This window comes from Panthera uncia, assembly GCF_023721935.1.
Source record: "Panthera uncia isolate 11264 chromosome C1 unlocalized genomic scaffold, Puncia_PCG_1.0 HiC_scaffold_3, whole genome shotgun sequence".
Classification (NCBI taxonomy): domain Eukaryota; kingdom Metazoa; phylum Chordata; class Mammalia; order Carnivora; family Felidae; genus Panthera; species Panthera uncia.
The window spans coordinates 8486300-8508619 of NW_026057584.1; the positions used below are offsets into that span (position 1 = coordinate 8486300).

Consider the following 22320-nt stretch of genomic DNA (forward strand, 5'->3'; position numbering starts at 1 on the left):
TTTTTTTTTTTTTTTTTTTTTTTTTTTTCGACGCGACCTCTACAACCAACATGGGCTCAAAGCTACAGCCCTGAGATCGAGAGGCACACACTCCAGCCAGGCGACCTTCCCTTATCTTTAGACTCTTTGGAAGGGTCCAGGCTCTGGTGTGGTCAACCGGCTGAGGCTAGGAGGGGAGGGGAGAGAGGAAGTGGTCTTCACAGTGGGCAACAGGGCAGGAAGGAGGCCCCTTGGGCCCACCGCACTCTCAGTCCCTCTGGTGGCCCTCCCTCCAAGGCACCTGCTTCTGTTGGATTTTGAGGCTGCCTGCTTCCCGCCAGGAAGGAGGTCCAGGTTTTCAGGGCCGATCACACAAGTCCCACAGGCGGGGGTGGGGGTGGGGGAATGTTAACTCCGAGAGGCACTGCCTGGACAGTCTCTGTTTACCAGCTTGTGTATGAGGCACCAGGGCCAATGGCAATTTCATAAATAGAAAGGCTGGTGAAGAACGGATCTGTCCCTAGGGCACAAGAAGCCACTGCCTGGGGTCCTGGTCCTGTGCCTGCTGGGCACAGAGGAGCTCTGTGCCCTTCCCTCCAGTCTGACTTACTCTGTGGTCCTCTCGTGGAGGAGGTCATGGAGCTGGGGCGGCTGGCCTGCTGGGGGCCGCACGAGGAGAACTGAGGGGCCAGAGCGGATGCCTTGGCCTTGGGTGGGTTCAGGTCCAGGATCTCAGGTGTCCGGGGGGTCCGGGGCTTGCAGGTGAAGGCCGATGTAAATTCCCTGGAACAAAACGTGTAGTCTAGAGTCACAGCCACTGCATGGCTAGGAGTCACAGGAGGAAGGAAGGACTTGCCATTGTGAGCACAAAGATGCCAGGCAGGCACTGTCCTGGGCATGGGGTAGGGGTGGGGTAGAGCCGGGCACCCGGAGGCATACATCCCTGCCCCCATGGAGCTCATATTCTAGGGGAGGAGGGAGATAATAAAAAAAAGGAATAAATGCTGGGGCGCCTGGGTGGCTCAGTCGGTTGGTCATCCGTCTTCAGCTCAGGTCATGATCTCACGATCCGTGAGTTCGAGCGCCGCGTCGGGCTCTGTGCTGACCGATCAGAGCCTGGAGCCTGCTTCCGATTCTGTGTCTCCCTCTCTTTCTGCCCCTCCCCCTCTCACACTTTGTCTCTCTCTCACTCTCAAAAATAAATAAACATTAAAAAAATTTTTAAAAAAAGGAATAAACGCTAAGGAGGGGATGAAGCAGAGAAGGGGGACAGGGAGCTTGAGAGTGTTGAAGTGAGAGGGTGGCCAGGGAAGGTGTGGCCAGCAGGGTAATGGCCCCCCATTCTGTCCACGTCCTCCTCCCTGGAGCCTTTTCTGACAAAGGGGGAATTAAGGCTGCAGTGGAATCGAGGTTGCTAATCTGCTGACTTTAAACTAGGGAGATTATCCTAGATTATCAGGGCGAGCCCCGGGAAACCGCAGCGTCCTTAAAAGTGGGAGAGGGAGGCAGAAGAACACAGAGAAATAGGTAAGACCACGGAAGAAAGACAGAGATGCAAGGCTGCCGGCTTTGAAGATGGCGGAAGGGGCCGCCAGCCAAGGAGGGCAGGAGGGCTCTAGAAGCCAGAAAAGGCAGAAAAGAGATTCTCCCATAGAACTCGGGGAAACAGTGTATCCCGTGTATGCCTCGATTCCAGCCCAGTGAGAGCCCTGTCGGACTTCTAACCCACTGAACTGTAAGGTGGTACATTTGTGGTGTTCAGGTCACTAACTCTGTGGTCACCTGTTACAGCAGCAATAGGAAACTAATTTTAGACGTGGTGGCCAGGGAAGGCCGTGCTGGGAAGGTGACATTGAGCCCCCAAATGATCCTGTGGGGCAGGCAGTACTGCCCCGGTTTTCAGATGTAGAAACTGAGGCCCCAAGTTTGTGAACTTCCCAAGGTCACACACATAACAAGCAGGTTGTGAGGCCAAGATTTGAGCCCAGTGGGATCTTACAGCCAGCTGTTCTCCAGATGCTATCTGCCTCCCAGCCCCGGGGAGCAGCCTCACAGAGACAGTGGACCTGACTTGGAACCAGGGCCTTCCTTTCCTCCAGCACCTGCAGCCACTGAAACTCGGTGCTGTTGGACGAGAAATCCTGGGAGTGAGATCGTGGCTCTGTGACCTCCCAGTCACCCAGCTGGAGTTGCGGACTCCCCTGCCCAGTGCTTTGCTGTCTGGCTGTCACTGAGCTGGATCCACGCTCCTCCCTCCTTGACTTCTGGGGCCCTTGCTGCCTATGTGCCCATTTTCCTGACTATAACTCTGAAGACCGGAGTCCCAGGCTGTCACCCAGGGTTGTCATAGCCACTGAACGAGCTAATGTAAGCATCAGCCCAGCTGCCAGCCTGGCGCATGCTCCGTAAATGGCAGGTCCGTGTTCCTTCCCTAAGTGGGTGCCTTAGTCTACGGGCTTCACAGAGTTGGTGCACGGTTTGCTGTGCATTGCAATGTAAGCAAGTTTGCTGACATCTGGGGAGCCTCAGTTTCCCCACCTGTAAAATGGAGGGCAGCTGTGATGATTCTGCAAGGGAGGTTGTGTCCTGAGCCCCATCGTGGGCCCCATAACTTGGGGTTCTGGCTCTTGGGGAGTGGGCCTTGGGAGGAAACTGGAATTTTTGGATTCACTTCTATATTTCTATATGCCCCTCTTTTTTTTCTTTCTTTTTTCTTTCCTTTTTTTTTTTTTTTTTCTTACATCGAGACTATTTTACTCTAATCATTAGAAAAATAAAACTTAAACATCTGGAAAATTTCCAAATTCAAATTTAGGACAAGTCTGGCATAAAAACTGCCCATACTTTGGGCAATACATCTTTGATACCAGATTGGAAAGGATAGGGAGGTTTAGCCTTACAGTATTTTATTAAAGTTTAAAATGATTTTTTCTTTGTTTAAAAAAATGTATGTATATGTATGTGTGTACATACGTCCGTGAAGTAAGCTCCATGCCCCAGCACAGGGCTGGAACTCCCGACCCTGAGACGAAGAGTCACGTGTTCTACTGACTGAGCCAGCCTTGTGCCCCCATGACTTTTTTTTCTTTAAGAAGAAATTATCTTTTTATATCATTTATAATAGTATTTCCCTGAATATTTTCCACGTTGTACCTTTTACACGCATGTGCGTTTTCACATACTTGTATTCATACTTACATGCTGCTCTATATTCTTCTAATTTTTTTTTCTAACGTTTATTTATTTTTGAGACAGAGAGAGACAGAGCATGAAGGGGAGGGGCAGAGAGAGAGGGAGACACAGAATCGGAAGCAGGCTCCAGGCTCTGAGCTATCAGCCCAGAGCCCGACGCAGGGCTCGGACTCACGGACCTCGAGATCGTGACCTGAGCTGAAGTCAGACGCTTAACTGACTGAGCCACCCAGGCGCCCCTATTCTTCTAATTTTTAAAAATGTTTATTTTTATTTATTTTGGGGGAGAGAACATGCATGAGTGGGGGAGGGGCAGAGAGAGGGAGGGAGAGAATCCCAAGCAGGCTCCAGGCTCCCAGCTGTCGGCACGGAGCCCGATGTGAAGCTCGATCTCATAAACTACGAGATCATGATCTGAGCTAAAATTAAGAGATGGAAGTTTACCGACACCCAGGGCCCCGATACTTCCCTGTTCTTATGACCCTCATTCCACCTGCTCTCTAGACTTCTGAGTAGCCTCCACTATTATTTATAATGGAGGATTTTTATATAAATATTATATGTTTATAATATATATATATATATATATATATATATTTCATCCGATGGATCTACTGGAATATATCATGCCTTTCCCTAACATTTTGCTTTTCTTTCATTCATTGATAATGCACACGTGTGCAAAAAACTGTTCCAGGCCCTGGAGATCAAAGGTCAACGAGACCAAATTTCTGCTCTTAGGAAGTTCACAGAGAAGTAGGGCAGTTTGACCAGAGCACAAAGATAAAATAATGAAATGAGTCACACTGATGATGCTTTTCTTGCACATATAAAGACGATTTTTATGTGGTTTAGTGAGGTGGTTTACTTTTTGTTTTTTTTTTTTAAGTGAGCTCTATGCCCAACGTGGGGCTCGAACCCGTGACTCCGAGATCACGAGTCGCGCGCTCTACTGACTAAGCTACCCTGGTACCCTGAGGTGTGTGTTTGTTGTTTTTTGAAAATATTATTTGGTTCAAATGATTTTTTTTCCTATTTTGCTATTCTAATTTTGATATCTTCGGTACTGTTATAGTGGTTAATTATTTTTAAATTGTGATAACATGTACATAACATAAAAATGACCATCTTGACCATTTAAAACTGTAGCCCTACTACATTTTAAGAAGGAGCGACTAAGAGAAACTAAAAAAAGTGACTCGGCGAACACTGGCAGCTCTTCCTGGCACAGGGTTAGCTGTGGGTTACCTGGGGATGTCCATCACGTGGTCATGGGACAGGGAGGCCAGATTTGAAGGAGCGAGCTGTGCAAGCCCAGGAGGGCTGGCCAGCTTCACTGCATGGGGCCTCAGAGCCAATGGGCGGCAAGGTCAGGTGGCAGGGAAGGGGGGACGCTGAGATGAGTTGGCAAGAAGTGAAGGGAGAGAAAGGTCTGGGTAACAGGGCTAGAAGTCTATATATAACCTCCCAACGCCAGAGCAACCAGAAAAGGGTCCTGTCCCTTTGGAGAACAATTTGGCAATGTGTATGAAAAAACTCTTATGTATCGGTTGACTTTATGTGCCAACTTTGCTGGGCCATGGTGCCTAAATATTTGGCCAAACATTATTCTGGATATTTCTGTGCGGGTGTTTTTTTGGACGAGATTAACACTTAAATAGGCCGACTTTGAGCAGATTGCTCTCCCTAGTGGGGAGTGGGCCTCATCCAATCAGTTGAAGGCACAAATAGACAAAGTCTGAGCTCCCCTGAGCGGGAAGGAACTGTGCCGGCAGACTGCCTTTGCACTCCAACTGCAACTCTTCCCTGGGTCTCCGGCCTGCTGGCCTACCCTGCGGATTTTGGATTTGCCAAGCCTCTGCAATCATGCGAGCCAACTCCTTAAAATAACTGACCCCCCACCCCACACACACATCCTGTTGGTTCTCTTTCTCTGGAAAACCCTGGCTAATACACCGTCAAAGCCAGCCTCCTCTCTGCCCTAGGACCCAACCTTTGTTTGGCCACGGTAGTGTTGTTTGGGAAAAGAGCACCCGCAGACAAGGGGCTCCTTCTGGCTCCTTCTCCAGCATTGGAGAAGGTGGCCCTCAGCAGAGCCCAAACCACAGTGCGGGCTGCTGTAGGGGGTGGTGGTGTTGACTGAGGATGCTGGCCACTGTCCCCGACCTCGGCATGGGGGATGGCATCAAGGCCCTCTGGGAAGGACACCGAGGGAGGCAGAGGTAGAGGTCAGCTTGGCCTCCAGGCCCCCAGCACCTCTGAACGGTGACCTGAGCACTCTGAGCAGCAAGGAGCCAGAGCCAGGAAATGGTGATGGTTTGGTAGGAGATGAGGCCAGATTAGGGTAGAGCAGGAAAAGCACGCGGAAAGGAAATTCAGGATGGCAGTCACCTATGACTTAGGAAAACTAAGTTGCCGCAGGGATAATGGTGCTGGGTAGTAGAGGGAAAAGGAAAACCTCACTACATATGTAAATTGCAGGTGTCCTGCAAGACAGGCAATTATTCAAGAGGCCATTAAGGCACAAACGACAGTGCTTGGGGGTCCCCTTAGTGGACTCTGCCCATCAGGATTCAAGATATTTCATCTATCCACTAACAGAACCCAGAGAGGGGTGCGGGGGGAGGACACAGCAGATGAAGGCAGATCCAGAAGGTCGCCCACCATGTCTGCACATGGACACGCGGGGCTCCTGTCCTCATTCCCCTGACTTCCTGGTTCCTAGTTTCTAGTTTCTTTTAGCTGGATGCATCGTAGTGCTGTCATGAGCTACCCCATATGCCACATTTGGGGACACACGTGAGGGGGATAAAGCATGTATGTAAACACATGCAGAATTTCTTTCTTCTTTATTTTCTAAAAGCCATAATACTTGCAGAAGAGTCGTTTCCTGTCTGTCTCGGGACAGGAACTTTGACACCGTTGTCTTTGGATCTTGGCCTGGGCGGGGGGTAGCGGGCATCTGTGCAGGAGCGAGTGCTCCGACCTGAGGAGCCTGTTCCCTCCGCCCATCATTGGGCCACAGGGAGGCACCGTCCAGGCAAATGCCTCCCGGTCGGTCCAGCTGGGCTCCTCTCTGCATGGACCATGTGCTGGCTTGGTTAACAGTATCTTCCCCAACTACTCAATACTAGGGATTCTATGAAGCAGACAGAAAACAGAACAGGAACCCCTTGGCATGGGGGAGGGGGAGGGAGACGGTACGATCACAAGGTCTGAACCGTTGACTCCCTGGCTTCCAGAAAGCCAGTTTCATGGTCAGACTAGTGGCTGGAAGCCACTAGAATGGAACTGGAGCCTCAGTGATCTTTAAACCGCCTCCAATCTGGGGCTAAGCCATGAGAGTATGGTTTAATCTACCGTTTGCCCCAAACCGCAGCTCCAGAGCTTTCCAGGGATACCAGCAGCCAAGCAGGGCCCACCCCGCGGCCTGTCTTCTGGGCAAGAGGCTGTCCTCACTCTAAGGACTAAGAGAGAGGGGCTGGGGGAAGCAGAGGGACAAATGTCCCCCATCAAGCCATGCAGAGAGCCACTCGCTCTCCCTTTTAGCTGATTCATCCAACAAATATTTTGAGAGCCTGCTCCAGGCCAGGTGCAAACACAGGGGCAGACCCCCTAGAGCCATGGACCAAGTGACCGCAGTGCTCTGTGCCCCTGTGCAAGGGAACACGGCTGCGTGACTGGCCTTTGGGGTCAGGAAGGAGGATGGGGTGCTTAGCTGAGACCTGGGGCAGCCGGTGAAGTGGAGGCCAGGGGTGGGGGGAGAATGTTGCTGGCAGGGGTCACATAGCCAGTGGAGAGGGAGGTGGGTGGCCCAACTGTATCCTTCTCCCTCTTTCCTTCCTCCTCTTCCTCAGACAGAATACTCCCTTTCCCCGGGCTTAAAGTAAGAGCAGGATTCACGTTAAGGTGGGAGCACCCATGGATTTAACCCCAACGGGGCATTTGTGCCCAAGAGGAGCTTGGAGGGCCAACTGGGTCAGCCCACTTAGTGTAACCAGGGGGAAGGTTTCTTAGGAGAGCCTGTGGGGTCCCCTGCCAACTATGAAAACACTTATTCTGGGCGTGCCTGGGTGGCTCAGTCGGTTAAGCGTCAGACTCTTGATTTCAGCTCAGGTCCTGATCTCAGGGTGCATGGGTTCGAGCCCCATGTTGGGCTCTGCGCTGACAGCATGGAGCCTGCTTGGGATTCTCTCTCTCCCCCTCCCCCCCACTTGTGCACGCTCCCTCTCTCTCAAAATAAATACATAAACATTAAAAAGAAAACAAGAAAACACTTATTCTGGAGAGAGAGGATTATCCCCACTGGTAAGTCTCAGCAATGAATTCTGCCTTTACAGGAAGAGAGAAGAAACGGCTCTAGCCCCAGGACAGCAGGTTTGGTCTGGCCGAGATGTGGGATCTGGTCCGGGCCTGAGAGCAGGGGGCTGGCATGGCAGGGGGCCCCGCCAGCCTCTGGCTTACCCCTCTGAGCTTTCTCATTCTGGGGCCCCCACCTCGCGGAGGTGCCAAGAGTCAGAGAATCCCTGAGCTGTGGACCAGCCTGAGGGAGCACGCCTTCAGCCACTCTGAGAGAGGGGAGGAGCCCCAGATCGGGGAGGTGGGTCCCTGGGTCCCCGGCTGGTCAGGGGCTGAGCCGGAGGAGACCAGATGCTTGGCCCCCAAGGCCCCCCACGGCCCCCAGCCTCTGCCATCTTTTACAGCCTTTGACAGGACTGGCCCCCACCCCAGTGCAGGCCCCAAACTCCTCTGGCTCCACCCCAAGCAGCCCTGCTGCCTCTGGAAACCCTGACTTCCCTTCTACCCCGTGCCTGGCCACAATCTCTGCCCGCAGTGGTGGGAAAGGAAGGTGCCGGGATGCCGCCCACCCAGAAAGGGGGATGGGCCGCAGCACCCTCTCGCTGCCTGCCTTCTCAGACTGTGTGCGTGGTTCTGCTAGGCCGTCTGCCTGCTCTGGGGGCAGAGGCCACTCCAGGTGTCCCTGCAGCCTCGAGAGCTCAGCGGGGACTCCTGTGTGTGTGACTTCCATCTGCGGGAGCCTGCAGGAAGGGCAGCGGGGGCCTGGGTATGGGGGGGGGCAGCCAGCAGGCTGGTTCCTCTGACCCTCTACACTGCCAGGGGGAAGCGTCTGCAGGGCGTGGGGGAGGCTTCGCGCCTCAGGGGTCTGGAGTCTGTGGCTCCGCAAGGCTCTGCCGCTCAAGGAACTCCAGACCGGGCCAAGGTCAGCCGTGACCACAGCTGGGGTGCGGGCCTGCTCGCTGCTGACGCAGTCGTGGAAATACTTCCCAATTCTATAGAAAGGTGGGGGCACAGAAGGCCTGACCGGTCACCATGGCAAAGTTCCTCTAAATCAGAGACTCCAAGGGTGTAGTCATGTTAAACACGGTTCTAGGCCAGTGTTTTAGTGCAGAAGGCTGGCTTCTCCATCCTGAAATTACACAGGCCGCAGGGCACCGCGTGGCCGGGCGGACGCGGTGAGGGCAGCTGGGGTGCCCGGCAGATAGGCTGAGACCAGGGCTAGGCCCCTCTCCCTGAGCAAGCTCCCTGAGATCTGAAGGAAGAGGCTTAGAGCCCCAGACTTTCTCCATTCTAAAGAACCCCAAGTGACGCATCAAAGGCCAGTCTGTACTCATTTGGTGCAGAGGAAGAGAAAACACCTTTGTATTCTGTGTGGGATCCTGTGTCTATTTTAGGAAGGTCTGGAGGGCACCTGGGAGGCTCAGTCGGTTAAGCGTCCAACTTTGGCTCAGGTCATGATCTCACGGTTCGTGGGTTCGAGCCCCGCGTCAGGCTCTGTGCTGACAGCTCAGAGCCTGAAGCCTGCTTTGGATTCTGTGTCTCACTCCCTCTCTGCCCCTCCCCTGCTTGTGTTCTCTCTCTCTGTCTCTCAAAAATAAACATTAAAAAAAAAAACTTTATAGGAAGGTGACATCTGAGCGAAACCATTTCACTAACCTCGTTCTCCATCTTTCTCCCATCCATCCTATCTTCTCCAAAAGCAAACCGCTAAGATAGGACACTGTTCACAAGTTACCCCAAATCACACATCCTCACAAACACGTTCAGCTTGCAGTTCTTAAAACTAGTCCCTTGGGTAGGTTTATGAGTCTCCTTTCCTTCCGGTCTGACAAGCGATAATTCTCAGGTGGCAGGTGCCTCCCCGTGGGCTCTGAGGTTAACAGGTGTGGTGGCCACAAGCCCCTGGGTATCTCCGTAGGGTGCTTCGGGCCCCAGTGAAACGCTCCTGCGCTGTCAGAGTCAGAGCCTGGACCACAGAGGAGCCCTCCCAGGACACCTCCCCGTCCCTACCTGGTGGTGTCTCCACCGCCTAGGGCCTGGCTGGGGTCCCCCGCCGAGGGCAGACGAACCTCTCCCTGATGTCCCGCTGGCAACCATTCTCCCGGTTTGATGTCCACCGTGGAGGCTGGGGAGGAGAGAGAGTTCAGTGGACTCTTTGAGGATGCTCCTTACTGGGCTGGGCCCCAAAGCCAAGAACAGCACATGCCCACGCGAGCCCCTGACAGCTCCCTGGAGCCCACCAGGGAGGACTTGTTCGCTTGTGTGCAGCCCGAGAAGTCTCCAGGCGGCCGCTCGGCATGCTTACAACCTGGGGGCGCAGCGCGAGCTCTCTGGCTGGATACACACGCAGCACAGGGAACCACAGACCTTTGGCCCCGTTGCTTCTCCTGGCCCCCCCTCTGTCTCTCAGGGAAAAGCCGACAAACGTGGAACTGTCTCCCTCGGTCGCTGCTTGGTGCCAATGCAGAGGAGCATGGAGGCACGGTAAAAAACTATTTGTTGTTTGTCTGAAATTCCAATTCAGCTGGGTGTCCTGTACTTTTATTTGCCGGATTCGGCAACCCCAGAGGTGGGGCCCTCTTCCCCCTGAGCTACCCCAGGACCCTTCAGGCCCGAATCCCCCAGTCCACCCACAGGGGCAGGCACTGCCCTAATTCCCAGCCAGCAGTGTTCGTGCTGACATCATGGACAAGGAGCAGGCTGCCTGGGTCACCCTGGAGACCTTCACAGGGAAATGACCGAGAAGTCCCAGACGACACTGCCGGGGAGCTCTTCTGAGGGCCCGGGGAGGGACCTATTCTGTGTTTCAAATGATATGAACCCCTTCTTCTCCGGCCCCACTTTTCTTCTTGTTCTACAGCCAAAGGGCTTCACGCCACCATGAAAGCAATTCTGTGACAGAGTCCAGATTTGCTATGTCCTTAGTCCAAGCTCCTTCCGGCCCTTTCATTTAAAGTTTTATCCATTTTGAGAGAGACACAGAGAGAGCGAGCGAAAGTGAGCACACACAAGTGGGGGAGGGGCAGAGAGAAGGAAAAACAGAATCCCAAGCAGCCTCTGCATCATCAGCACGGAGCCCCAGGGGGAGGCCGAACTCACGAACTGTGAGATCATGACCTGAGCCGAGATCAACAGCTGGATGCTTAACCGACTGAGCCACCCAGGAGCCCCGAGCCCTTTCATTTAAAAATGTCCCTGGTACCTTTGCAACGTGGCCTCTACTTTATCTTCAATATAAACAATCTTCTTTGCAGGTTTCCTCAAACGCATAGCAAGGGACACAGCTTTGACTTCCAGGTAACTATCTTTTGACCCAAACAGGGACTCTGTTTCTGGTGTGGAGCCCAATGGGTGGCATTATTTACAGCCCACCAGGACAGTCTCCACTTAAAGCTGGGACTGGACCTGGAAATTCAGCCTTCTCTGATCTGTTCTCCAGTGGACAACTGGCCTGTCTGTGCTCTCTGCTCTACAAGCTTATAATATAGCCCGGGACACAGACTTTAGGTGTATGAAGAAATAATTGAGTGGAACCACATACAGCTGTGTGCTGGGCTACACAGAAAATCCCATCCCAGTTAATGGTGCCACCAAGATGGCGCCCAAGGGTGGGTAGTCCTCCAGGATCAGGAGCTTTCCCAGGTGGGAGTGGGTGGAGGGACAGGTTGGGGGGTGGGTGGGAAAGCCCCCTGGCAGGAGGGAGGAGGAACTAAGCTGAGCTGTCCTGAGACCCTCTGAGGTCTTTTTGGTCCTGTCACCAAATAGTAGTCATCCCCTACACCCCTTCCCACTCCCTCCACTGAATGTCACCACGTAGACGTTCAGAACTCCCACCACAGAAGGACAGATCCACTGAAAGCTGGGGACTGGGGGACACCAGCAGCTGTGTGCATGCACCAGAGGCTTCCTGGGATGAAGTACTGTTTTCCCGCCTGTGGATCCATTTCAGACCAGGCTGGGCATTTTCACTTGAGGCCACTGACAAGGTATGCGACTTTGATATCTGAGATAGCCTTGGTTGAGGGGGAATGAGAATAAATTCCCCCCAGGCCAATGTCATAACAAAATTCTAAGTCACATTCTTGGCTTTTTCCTTTGGGAACTATTTCCTGTTGGCTCTGTGGAGCCAGTCCCTTTGCCTAAAAAGAAATGTACTTTCTGGCCCTGCGGTCAGCTGATCGAGCGGTTGGAGGATTCCACAGGTTCCCCATCATGAGTTTTCACCTTTAGCATCGACTGAATGCAGAGGTGTGAAGGGGCTTCCTGGGCTAACGCGCTCGAGGCCACCGTGGTGGGTTCCCGCTGGGTCGGAGGTGTGGCATGAATTCCCAGTATGAGTGAAGGCCAGGAGGCCAGGCTTAGCAGCAAGTCATGTGTGAGGGGCCTCTGAGGAGTAGCTGGGCGAGGCCAGATCGGGCTGGGGGCGTGTGTGTGGGGGGGGTGGACAAAGTGAGCCAGAGCACGGAAGCAAGAGAAAGGGCCGGAGAAGCAGGACTATATGGACAGAGGGGTCCAGAGGAAGTCAAATCAGGCTTCTGACAGGAAAGGAGTTACACAGAAGACAACGAGGGCCAGGGTGGCCACCCAGCCCACCAGTGTGGTCTCCCTCTCTAGCCCTCTGATCTGCTGACCCAGATGCAGCCTCAGAACCAGTCTCAACACTGCTTATGTGTGTTCTTGTTTTTGGCTTTTGTTTTTGTTTTTACTTAAGCAGGCTTCATGCTCAGTGTGGAGCCCAACATGGGGCTTGAACTCACAACCCTGAGATCAAGACCTGCACTGAGATCAGAGTCAGATGCTTATCTGACTGAGCCACCCAGGGGCCCCTGGTTATGTGCATTCTAAGCACATAAACCCAAGGCTGCTTGCCAGTCGTCCTCACACAGAGGCTGGGTGAGAAGAGGGAGGGAGGGTGGCGACAAGACCAACCGAGGGAGCGGACCAGTGGTCCCGGGACATCGGTTCTGGGGTGGCTGCAGCTGGGCAAGCCCGGAAGACGGCAGAAGGAAGAACAGAATCTACACCACAAATGCTCCCTAAAGGCTCCCTAAATGACCCAGGGAGAGCCACTAACCCGGCGGAGGCTTGGCTTCCCACAGGAGACCCTCGGTCAAGGAAAAGGATTATAAGAGAGATTTAGGGGTGCTGCCCTGAGGCTGACAGCAGGCCGTGCAGGGCAGGGGAGAATGGTTCCTGTGGCCGGTTTCTGGCCCATGGAGTGAGGGTGGTTAGTTCTGGAGCCCACTGAGGCGGGAGGGGAGTTGATGAGTAGGGTGGGGGTCCCGGGTCCCAGCCAGGCCTAAGCAGAGAGGAGCAGGTAGGAGAAGGGGGCACGTGGAACATGGGAGACATGGTCTCAGCGATCAGAGCTAACTCCGGCCAAGCGGCTGTCCTGGCTCCAGGTGGCCCATGTGGAGGGGCTGCTGCCTCCCCAGGGGGAGGCACTGGGGACCGTGCTGATCACCCAGGCTGGGTCCCCTGGTGGCTGCCCACTGTTTTCATGTGAGGAACCGGGATTTGCCAGGGCCTCGACTTTGTCAGGGCTAAAGGAATTGTGTTTGAAAATCACAATGACATCAACATCTCCAGCAGTATCGTCAGCGGCCACGCAGCTACTCCATCCACGGCGGCCTCGAACGCCTCCATCCTACATGGAACACATGCTAAATCCTTCCAAAATCCAGGACCATACTGATAATCAGTGCAAGACAGGGCCACCCTGGTGGTCACTTTGGTAAAACAAGGACGTACCTGATAAATAAACGGCCCTAAATGCAACTTTTCAGAAGTCCAGGCTGAACTTGAAATCGTTTTTAACTCAAAGGGCATTAGGTGAAACTGGCAAAAGTGGTTAGACCACCTAAAACCTCCACTCTGGCACAGAAATCTCTGGACAAATGGTGGAGCTAGTCAGCTTTCAGCGAGGGCATATTAACGTTTACAGCTCTAACAAAACATGTAAAATAACACATGATTTAAGGTGGCAAAACCTCTAAAACTGTCCCTAACCAGGAGACCCTCCCCCAGACTCTCCAACAACCTGGCTTTCCTCCGGCTCTGTGACCAGCCTACCGCTCTGAACCGGGGCTTAGCAGCGTTCGAATCCAATTGTGAGCAGATTATAAAAGTTCTCAGATGTTTCTCATACTGGAATCTGACCTGCTCCTCTGTTGTTTTTCCCGTTTGAATGGAGATTACAGTCTTATCTGGCCTGCTCATATCCTTTTAATTTCCTCTTGAAAATTAAAAAAACAAAACAAAATAAAACCTTTCGTACATATCCGATTCAAAGCATATATATTTTTTCTGGCATCTAAAAAAAAATACTTTTTATCCATGCGTGTGCCCCTGCTCACACATTTCTGTCTCAGGCCAGCCTTCGAACACGCGGCCGCGCGCCTCGTGCAAAGTCTGAGGTGCCAAAGCCTCGGTCATGAATCGACATCGCCTTCTGAGACGTGACTACTCGGAAAGCTCACGTCAAACGCAGCTTTCCCCAGCACAAGTGTCGCGCTACTCGCTTGCAGACGTCGGCAGTGCTCACTATGCTGCGACAGAAGGGGGTCTGGAGGAACAGGCCACGGGCAGGTGTGGCCGCGTGGCTGCGGGTCAGCGGGCCTCGGGACCAGGCCGAGACCAGGGTGTGAGCACGAGGCCTCTCCGGGTGTGTGGCTGCTGCTGCCCGGTCCCCACGCCACCGGCGTTCCGTTCTTACGTGAAGGCCCCGAAGCACCAGCCTCACCCCCCTGGTGCTCTGGACGGGGGGCGCTTGTCAGGGACGGGAGGCCGCCGTTTCCCGCACGTTGGGCCATCTGGGGAGGAACGGGATGGTCTTCCGGCCTGGAGGGAAGAATGAAACACAGCAGTAAATACAGGTAGCCAGGAGGAATTTGCTGCCTACCGTGAGACGCCAGAAACAAAGACAGGGAGCGGGAGCCCCCGAAGTTCCTTTGTTAAATGGATATCTAATACATATGATAGCTATCAGATATGATATGCTTAACACATAGTTAGGCAGATATGAGGTTTTTTTTTAAAGGTATTGGCGGAAACTAGAATGTACCCTCTTAGCTCCTATAAATGCACACTGATATATAGTATCTGTCCGACACACAGTTGCATCTTTTGGCTTTGGGGGACGTGGGAGCAGGGCATTTCAACCAAACCGTTGAAGGCACCCAGCTTCTGGTTTTTCCTCAGAGGATGAAGCAGATTAGCAAACGGACGAATGCCATCAGAAGAGACATGATGTGTCACGTCAGCCATGACAAGAGCTGGACAGGCCCGGGACCGGGGAGAGCTCGCTCTATGTCAACACCTAAGTGTGCCTACATCGCCTGACGGCACCCGGGGCGGTGGAGCCGGCCCAGGCAGACGCATTCACCTGGCAGACACCTGTCGGGTGCCTCATCGTGCGGGACCCCCAGCCAGGCGTGGGAGCCAGGGATCCCCCCGCCAGAGAGGTGGTGGGAAGTAGGCCGGCTCTCCGTTCAGACTTGACAACAGATCCCAGGGGAGGCTCTCCAGGTGGGCACGGTCCTCAGCAAGGAGCTGCTAGCCACCTGCCCAGCAAGGGCTTGGTGGGAGGCACACCATGGCAAGTACAGGGTGTTTTTCCTAAGGGTGGGCCCTGTGAGATGGCTGTTCTCGAATGTCAGTTCCAGTAGCAAAGACAAGTAGACGTTAAGCTGCCCGGAGGGGCAGGAAAGGCTGTGTGTGTGTGTGTGTGTGTGTGTGTGTGTGTGTGTGGCATTCAGCCAGTCCTGAACTCTGAGTCAGGACTGCCTGGGGCCAAAGGGGGGAAATTTTTCCACTGGGGAAGTAACACCAGGAGGCAGATGGAGAGGCAAAAAAAAAAAAAAAAAAAAAAAAAAAGTATATATTTATGCTGCATTGTTACAGAAATATTTAAGGCACCACCAAAGGGAAAAAAAAATGCAGGCTGGAGGGGACAGGGCGTCCTGGGGAAGAGCTTCAAGGCCCAGGGTCAAGGTGGGGGGTCAACCGAGAAGGACCCTGTCAGCCAGGGTTTGATTAGATTTGATCCCTAAGGGACACAGGAGTCACAGAAATGACATCCCATGATGACGTGCTAGAAACCTCATTCTGGGGTGACGGACGGTGGACCGTGGCAGGGAGAACCACTGGGGGAGAAGAGATGGCTCAGGAGGGCAGAGGGGAAGGGCCAGGGCTGGGAGAGGGAAGGCTGGCTCAGGTGTTTGGGGGTGTTAACGCCATTCCCTGAAGCAGGGGGCTGAGGGGACGGTGGTGTTCCCCTAGGAAGCGCAGACTCAGGGTGCTGCGGGGACATACCTAGCACCTGGGGCAAGTCCACAATGGAATGGGATTTTGTGTCTGCAGGATGTAATGGAGACCCCAGCACAAGCAGGATGGGTGGGGACCAGAAACGGGGCATTTTAGGAGGAAGAGGGATGATTTGGGGACCAAGCCGACAAGGCAGTGGGATGTGGGGGTGGGTGAGTGACCAGGAATGTGGTCAGCAGCGGCAACCTCGAGAGATGCTGAGCGTCCCCTGAGGCTGGAAACTGCAAGGTCACCGGTGGCCGTGGCAGCAGTAACCTGAAGTCACTGCCAGACGCTGCGGACTATGAAAGGGGGGGAGGGGGCAGGGAGGCAGCCAGAGAGGACCTGGGGAGGGCACTTGGGGACCAGAAAGGCCTGGGGGAAGGAAAGCAGCAGGAAGGGAGGTTGAAGGTGGAGCAAAGGAGGTGTTAAATGATGGCTGAGTTTGGACAGTGACAGGAGGAGAGGGATCCATAATCCATGGAGGGGTGAGGCTGGGGGCGGGGGTGCTGAGGGAGGGCTGGGGGGCACACATCTGATGCTGGGGTGACAGAGGGTCTTGAATTGTGCAGGGTGACTGTCTTTTTGTTTTCAGTCTTTCTTTTCTTGATTAAAAAACCAGTTAATCATGGTTTGCCCTCACAGTACCTAGACACAACCACTATTAACATTTGATATCTTAAATTCAAATATAGGGGCGCCTGGATGGCTCAGTCGGGGCCAACTCTTGATTTTGGCTCAGGTCATGATCTCACGGTTCGTGAGATTGAGCTCTGTGTCGCTTGGGATTTTTTCTCTCTCTCCACCTCAGCCCCACTTGTGCGTGCGTGCGTGTGTGTGTGTGTGTGTGTGTGCACGCACACACACTCTCTCTCTCAAAATGAATAAAAACAAACAAATTGCAAATATATACTTTAAAAAATACAACCTGTGATCACTGTAAGAGGCTGGCAGGCTGGATCCACCCAGTTTTATGATTTGCTTTTTCACTTAGCAATATATTGTGAGGCTCTCCCCATGTATGAAATATTCTTCTAAAACATTATTTTCAATACCATTTTGTGTGGATATGTAATTTACGTAAACAGCCTTCTGCTTTGGGCATTTAGATTTTTCCTCATGAATAACACTGCAATAAATACCTGGTACACAGAGCTGTGAATAGCTGATTACTTCTCAGCATAAAATCCTAGCAGTGCGATTACTGACTCCAGAGGGAGTTGTATCCCCAATGTGTGCAGTACATATTGTCAGGGGTCCCCAAGATCACTGAGATTCTCGATATATGCTCTTGGCCATACTAGGTTATCAGAGCCGACTGGCTGAACGGAGTCACGTAATCTTTGACTAAAGATCCTGAGAGTTGACCGGAGGGAGCACCCTGCCTCTGCCACCACCGACTGACCCAGCACATCGGGATTATGTACATTGGGACTCTGGGATCACGACCTTGAGCTGAAATCAAGAGTCGGATGCTCAACCGACGGAGCCACCCAGGTGCCCCAAAGATAATCTTAAAAATTTTAAAGATGATCATTTGGTGTCCTCTCTCCCACGTTAAAAGCACGATGAAATTTTCTTAGTTCCCACTATCACTTCCGTTCAAAAATATATTATAAGCCAAATTTACTAGGAGCTGACTCTTGGCTGTATTCCGGATCCAAAAAGCAAACACCAAAGCTCTTAGATATCAATGACATTCTTGGGACAATCAGGGAATACTGATACACTACACGATATTATGCGAATGTGGGCTTTCTTAGGTGTGATAGATAATGTGGTTAAGCACAGGATGCTCTTATTCTTAGGGGACGTGTTGCAAGTCTGCAGCCTTCTTTCAAACAGTTCAGCCAAGCGAGTATGCGTGTGTGAGTTATATACTATGCACACGGAAGGAGCCCGAGAGAAGATGTCAAGGCGGCGATACGTTAATAGTTGGAAGCTGAGTTGGAAAATACTGATAGTAAGTTTAAGAGAAAAAAAGCACGGTGCTAGTAACTTAAAATAACCCTGAAATGTGAAGCGCATGGCGGCTAGTTTTGAGACCAAATCACACGGATCACCGATCCACAGGGTGGGCCTGGAAATTCTAGGCTGAGTCCCACACGAGCGGGGTCTGGCTGCGGGGCTCCGGCATGCCAGCATCCACCCACGGAGCTCCGAAAGGGCAGGCCTTTCCGCATTGTGCTTGTGGCTGCATCCCCAGGGCCTGGTTGTTAGTTACAAATTACTACAGAGTAAAACTGGAAACAGCCAAACTGCCCAGCTACAGGGAATAAGTGAGTAAAATGTGTCACGTTCCCTTGAACTATTTTATGGCCGGTATTTGTTGAAGGAATCAAGAAATGCCAGTTTTCTGCCTGCTCTCTGTAACCCCCTGGTTTGTACCTGTTTCTCTGCACCTGTTTCTCTAGACAGCTGGACTGCTTGGGCTGGGGTTCCCCCAGAGCCCACAGGGTTCCCAGGGAGACCAGAGGCTCTTGGGTAACCACACTGTAGTTTTGTTGACATAAACAGTAGGAGCAAGGCTCTGAAGAATGAAGAAACCTGGGCCGCTAAACACACATAGGGTTGCTTTAAAAAGTGAGTGTGTTTACTTAAGCCAAGTTGATTTGGTGTCTGAACCTGTGATACTCCACCCGAACAGAAGAACAAAAGGCCTGGGGTGGCGGCTGAGAAAAGAAGGACTAGAGTCGCGTCTGGGTGGACCCACTGCTCCTTCTGGTCCTTTCCTTTGAAATTACATTTGGCCAACACTTGGCTTCTTCAGGGCAAAGTGCCTGGAGATCCTGCAATCCTACCACTTCATTTTCTGGAAGAAGAAACCTCAAGTGAAGGAGACAACATCTTTCCCCTCAAAAATTCCCAAGAGATAAATAATGAAGAGATAAATGCTTTCCAACGTGAACGTTTTATTTCGGAGTTTTCAATACACGCATCTTACACTGCAGGTAAAACAAAGCTTAAGAAATTCCCGCCTCCTTTCGCCCGGACTTACACTGGGTACCCCGTCCTGTGGCCGCCAGGGGTGACGGGCCGGCACAGGGGCTCGTCGGCGCTGCGCTGCACACCGGCCAGGCCCTTCCGCCTCATCTTCCCCGTGTTGGTCATGATCTGGTGGAAGGAAAGGGGAGATGGGCTGGAGAAATCACCTACTTGAAAGCTGACCTAGAGGTAGCAGATGCTACACGCAATAAAGTAACCTATAGGAGTAAGAGGCTTTGCAAACAAGTGAAGAAGGATCACACAGTATTCAGATACACAGAAATTTGGGGAAAAATTCCTTTAGGTTTGCGTATTATGCCATTTAGTAGTATAAATTAAAAAAAAAAAAAAAACAGACCATGGAAAAGAGAAGAAAACAGTTGAATACAGTAACAATTACATCTCTGGGAAGACTGAGTTTTGAAAGTGAGAAGAAAAAAAAGATAGGCAGATTTGGTTTCATAAAAAGGTAACCTTTCCAGTGGTGCCTGAGTGGCTCAGTCCATTAAATGTCCAATTCTTTTTTTTTTTTTATTAAAAAAAAATTTTTTTTTTTTTTTAACGTTTATTTATTTTTGAGACAGAGAGAGACAGAGCATGAACGGGGGAGGGTCAGAGAGAGGGAGACACAGAATCTGAAACAGGCTCCAGGCTCTGAGCTGTCAGCACAGAGCCCGACGCGGGACTCAAACTCACAGACTGAGAGATCATGACCTGTGCCGAAGTTGGACGCTTAACCGACTGAGCCACCCAGGCGCCCCTTTAATGTCCAATTCTTGATCCTGGCTCAGGTCATGACCTCATGGTTCGTGTTGGGCTTTGCGCTCATAGTATGGAGCCGGCTTGGGATTCTGTCCCCGCTCTCTCTCTGCCCCTCCCCTGCTCACACTCTCTCTCTCAAGAAATGAAAAAGCTTTAAAACAATTAAAAAATATTTTTTTAGTGTTTTATTTTTGAGAGAGATAGAGAGCAATAGAGAGATAGAGCACACAAGTGGGGGAGGGGTAGTGAGAGAGGGGGACACAGAATCCAAAGCAGGTTCCAGGCTCTGAGCTGTCAGCACAGAGCCTGACGTGGGGTTCGAACCCACAAACCGTGAGATCCTGACCTGAGCCGAAGTTGGATGCTTAACTGACTGAGCCACCCAGGTGCCCTTAAAAAAATTTTTTTTTAAGTAAAAAAAGTAACTTTTCCACCTATATATTAGAGATAAGCCAAATGAACGGGTAAACAACACACTGGGAAGAAATATTTGCACATATTTAACAGATGAAAGGTTAAGACTTTCATTAGGTAAGTAGCTCGTACAAATCGGTAGGTGAAACAGTCCATTAGTGATCAAAGAATTCCAATAGTCAAGTCACAAAATAGAATAGATCGCCAGTAAATGAAGGAAAAAAATGATCAACTTTACAAGTAATTAGAAATACAATTTCACACAAGAAAGTATCATTTTTCAACTATTAAATGAGTGACAATTAAAGAAAGGATCCCACCCGCTGCTGGCAGGAATCAAAAGCCTTAGTGGCAGGGAAAGCTGAGTAATGTTCAATTACTTTGGGAAGTAATTTGGTGTTTTAAGTAGTCGTAACGATGTTCACATCTTTGGGTGTAAACCCTAGTGGAAGAACCCCAAATACAGGAAACATCAAATAAACAAAGTTGCTTGCTACAAAACTGTTATAGAGTAAAACTGGAATAATCTAGGTGTCCAGTAATAGGGGAAGAATTAAGTGAAACACAACATATTCATCCGAAATAGTAAGTGGCCTTTTACAATGATAAAGACTAGGTTATGAAAAATATGCTTATTTAAAACATTTACTAAAAGATTATAAAGCTGTACATAAATGATGCCTTCAATTATGCTAAAATTACACAAAAGGCTGGAAGGAAATATACACTAAAATGAATACAGTGATAGATAGGATAGTAGAACCAAGAGGAATTTTTCTCCTCTTTCTTTTCCAAGTGTTCTCTAATACGATTATATTAACACTTCAGAAAATTTGTTTAAAAGAGAAATTACTGTAAAACTAGTGAAATCTGAATAAGGTCTGTGGATTGTGCCAGTGTGGATTGCCCGCATGATATGGCGCTACAGTCCTACAAGATGGGATCCCTGGGAAAACTGGAGGGAAGGGTACACGGGACCTCTCTACACTTTTTCAAATTCCTGTGAACCTGGGACCTCTCTACACTTTTTCAAATTCCTGTGAACCTAGAATTATTTGAAAATAAAAAGTAAAAACAACAACAACAACAACAAAGCAGACACTTTTGTAAAAATTGGAATTACATCTTTGATTTCTTGATTTTTGCTGAGAAGTTATTAGGGTCTATCTAGTGTTCGAGGTAGGGAGAACAAAGGGCCTCACTGTGCTGTGGGGCCAGCACCAGCGAGGGAGGGTGGGCAGGGTGGGCCGCACCTGGGCTGGTGAAGATAGGGGCGGACAGGTGGGAGTGTGAAGGGGAGCAGGACAAGAGGAAAGAGAAAGTGTGAGCTTCTGGGGAGGAAATGGAACATAATTAGTTTTTTTTTAATGTTTATTTTTGAGAGACAGAGAGAGAGAGAGAGAGAGAGTGAGCAAGGGTAAGTGGGGGAGGGGCAGAGAGGGAGACACAGAATCGGAAGCAGGCTCCAGGCTCTGAGCTGTCAGCACACAGCCTGATGTGGGGCTCGAACTCACAAACCGCGAGATCATGACCTGAGCCGGAGTTGGATGCTTAGCCACCTGAGCCACCAGGCACCCCGGAAACGGAACGTAATTAAGCTTTCCAAATAAGAACTAGCAGGCAGTACCCTTTGTATCTCCTGTGTGATCTGCAAAAAGAGGCTATTTTAACCGCAATCACTTCACTCCGCCGGCTGCTTTTACTCGGACTTCCCTTCGGGTCACGGTCGTGCTGCCCCATCTAGTATGCGGGGTAACTTTACAGGCTGCACGACCCATCAGGGAAGCAGGACCCTCAGGTCCGATTCTCAAAGGCACCCCAGGAACACTCGTGTTTCTCTTTCCCTCTCCATACTTCCCGACAGAACGCCTGGGTCTTTCCAAAGAAGGCTCAGAAGGTGAAGTCCTTAGCTACTGGAAAAGGGGAGACGGTGAATAGGTGCCTTCCAGCCCCACCCTCCCCCTGCCCCTCCACTCCACGGTCCTTCTGAGCTCACCCTCCCAACTCCTTCCTAGAGGAGAGGGAACGTATCACGTACACTGGAGAGCGTTTCAGCCTTTGGAAAACCGTCGGCCGTACCACCTCCCCGCACCCTTTTATTTTAAGATCTTATTTTCAAGTAATCTCTACACCCAGCATGGGGCCTCAAACTCACAACCCTGAGATCAAGAGTCGCTCGCTCTACGGACTGCGCCAGCCAGGCTCCCCAGCCGTACCGTCTCTTTAAAGCCACACAGGCCTACGAAATAACTTGAGGTGGATGGTATGTGTCTTTTCCAGGGGATGAAGAAACGGAGTCTGGCCTGTGGGCCAGAACTGTCTGGGCTGTTACTCAAACGCCTGAGGAAAGGCCCTTGGGGAAGAGGGTTAAGTGTGCAGGACCGG

The 22320-nt window shown here is 51.4% G+C and overlaps 1 protein-coding gene across 6 annotated transcripts in view; it reads right to left on the bottom strand.

Annotated features, from left to right (window-relative positions):
• ARMC9 (armadillo repeat containing 9) overlaps nucleotides 1-22320 on the bottom strand; it is a 149258-nt gene that overhangs the window by 1822 nt on the left and 125116 nt on the right. For 5 of the 6 annotated variants that reach the window (XM_049614706.1, XM_049614707.1, XM_049614705.1 and 2 more), the window contains 4 exons: nucleotides 18773-18888; nucleotides 14186-14310; nucleotides 9481-9595; nucleotides 590-762 (listed from right to left, as the gene is read on the bottom strand). In XM_049614706.1, the coding sequence (XP_049470663.1) occupies nucleotides 590-762; nucleotides 9481-9595; nucleotides 14186-14310; nucleotides 18773-18888 (529 nt within the window). Of the gene's footprint in view, nucleotides 1-589; nucleotides 763-9480; nucleotides 9596-14185; nucleotides 14311-18666; nucleotides 18889-22320 lie in introns of those variants that run through there. The other variant, XM_049614708.1, reaches the window with a different exon arrangement.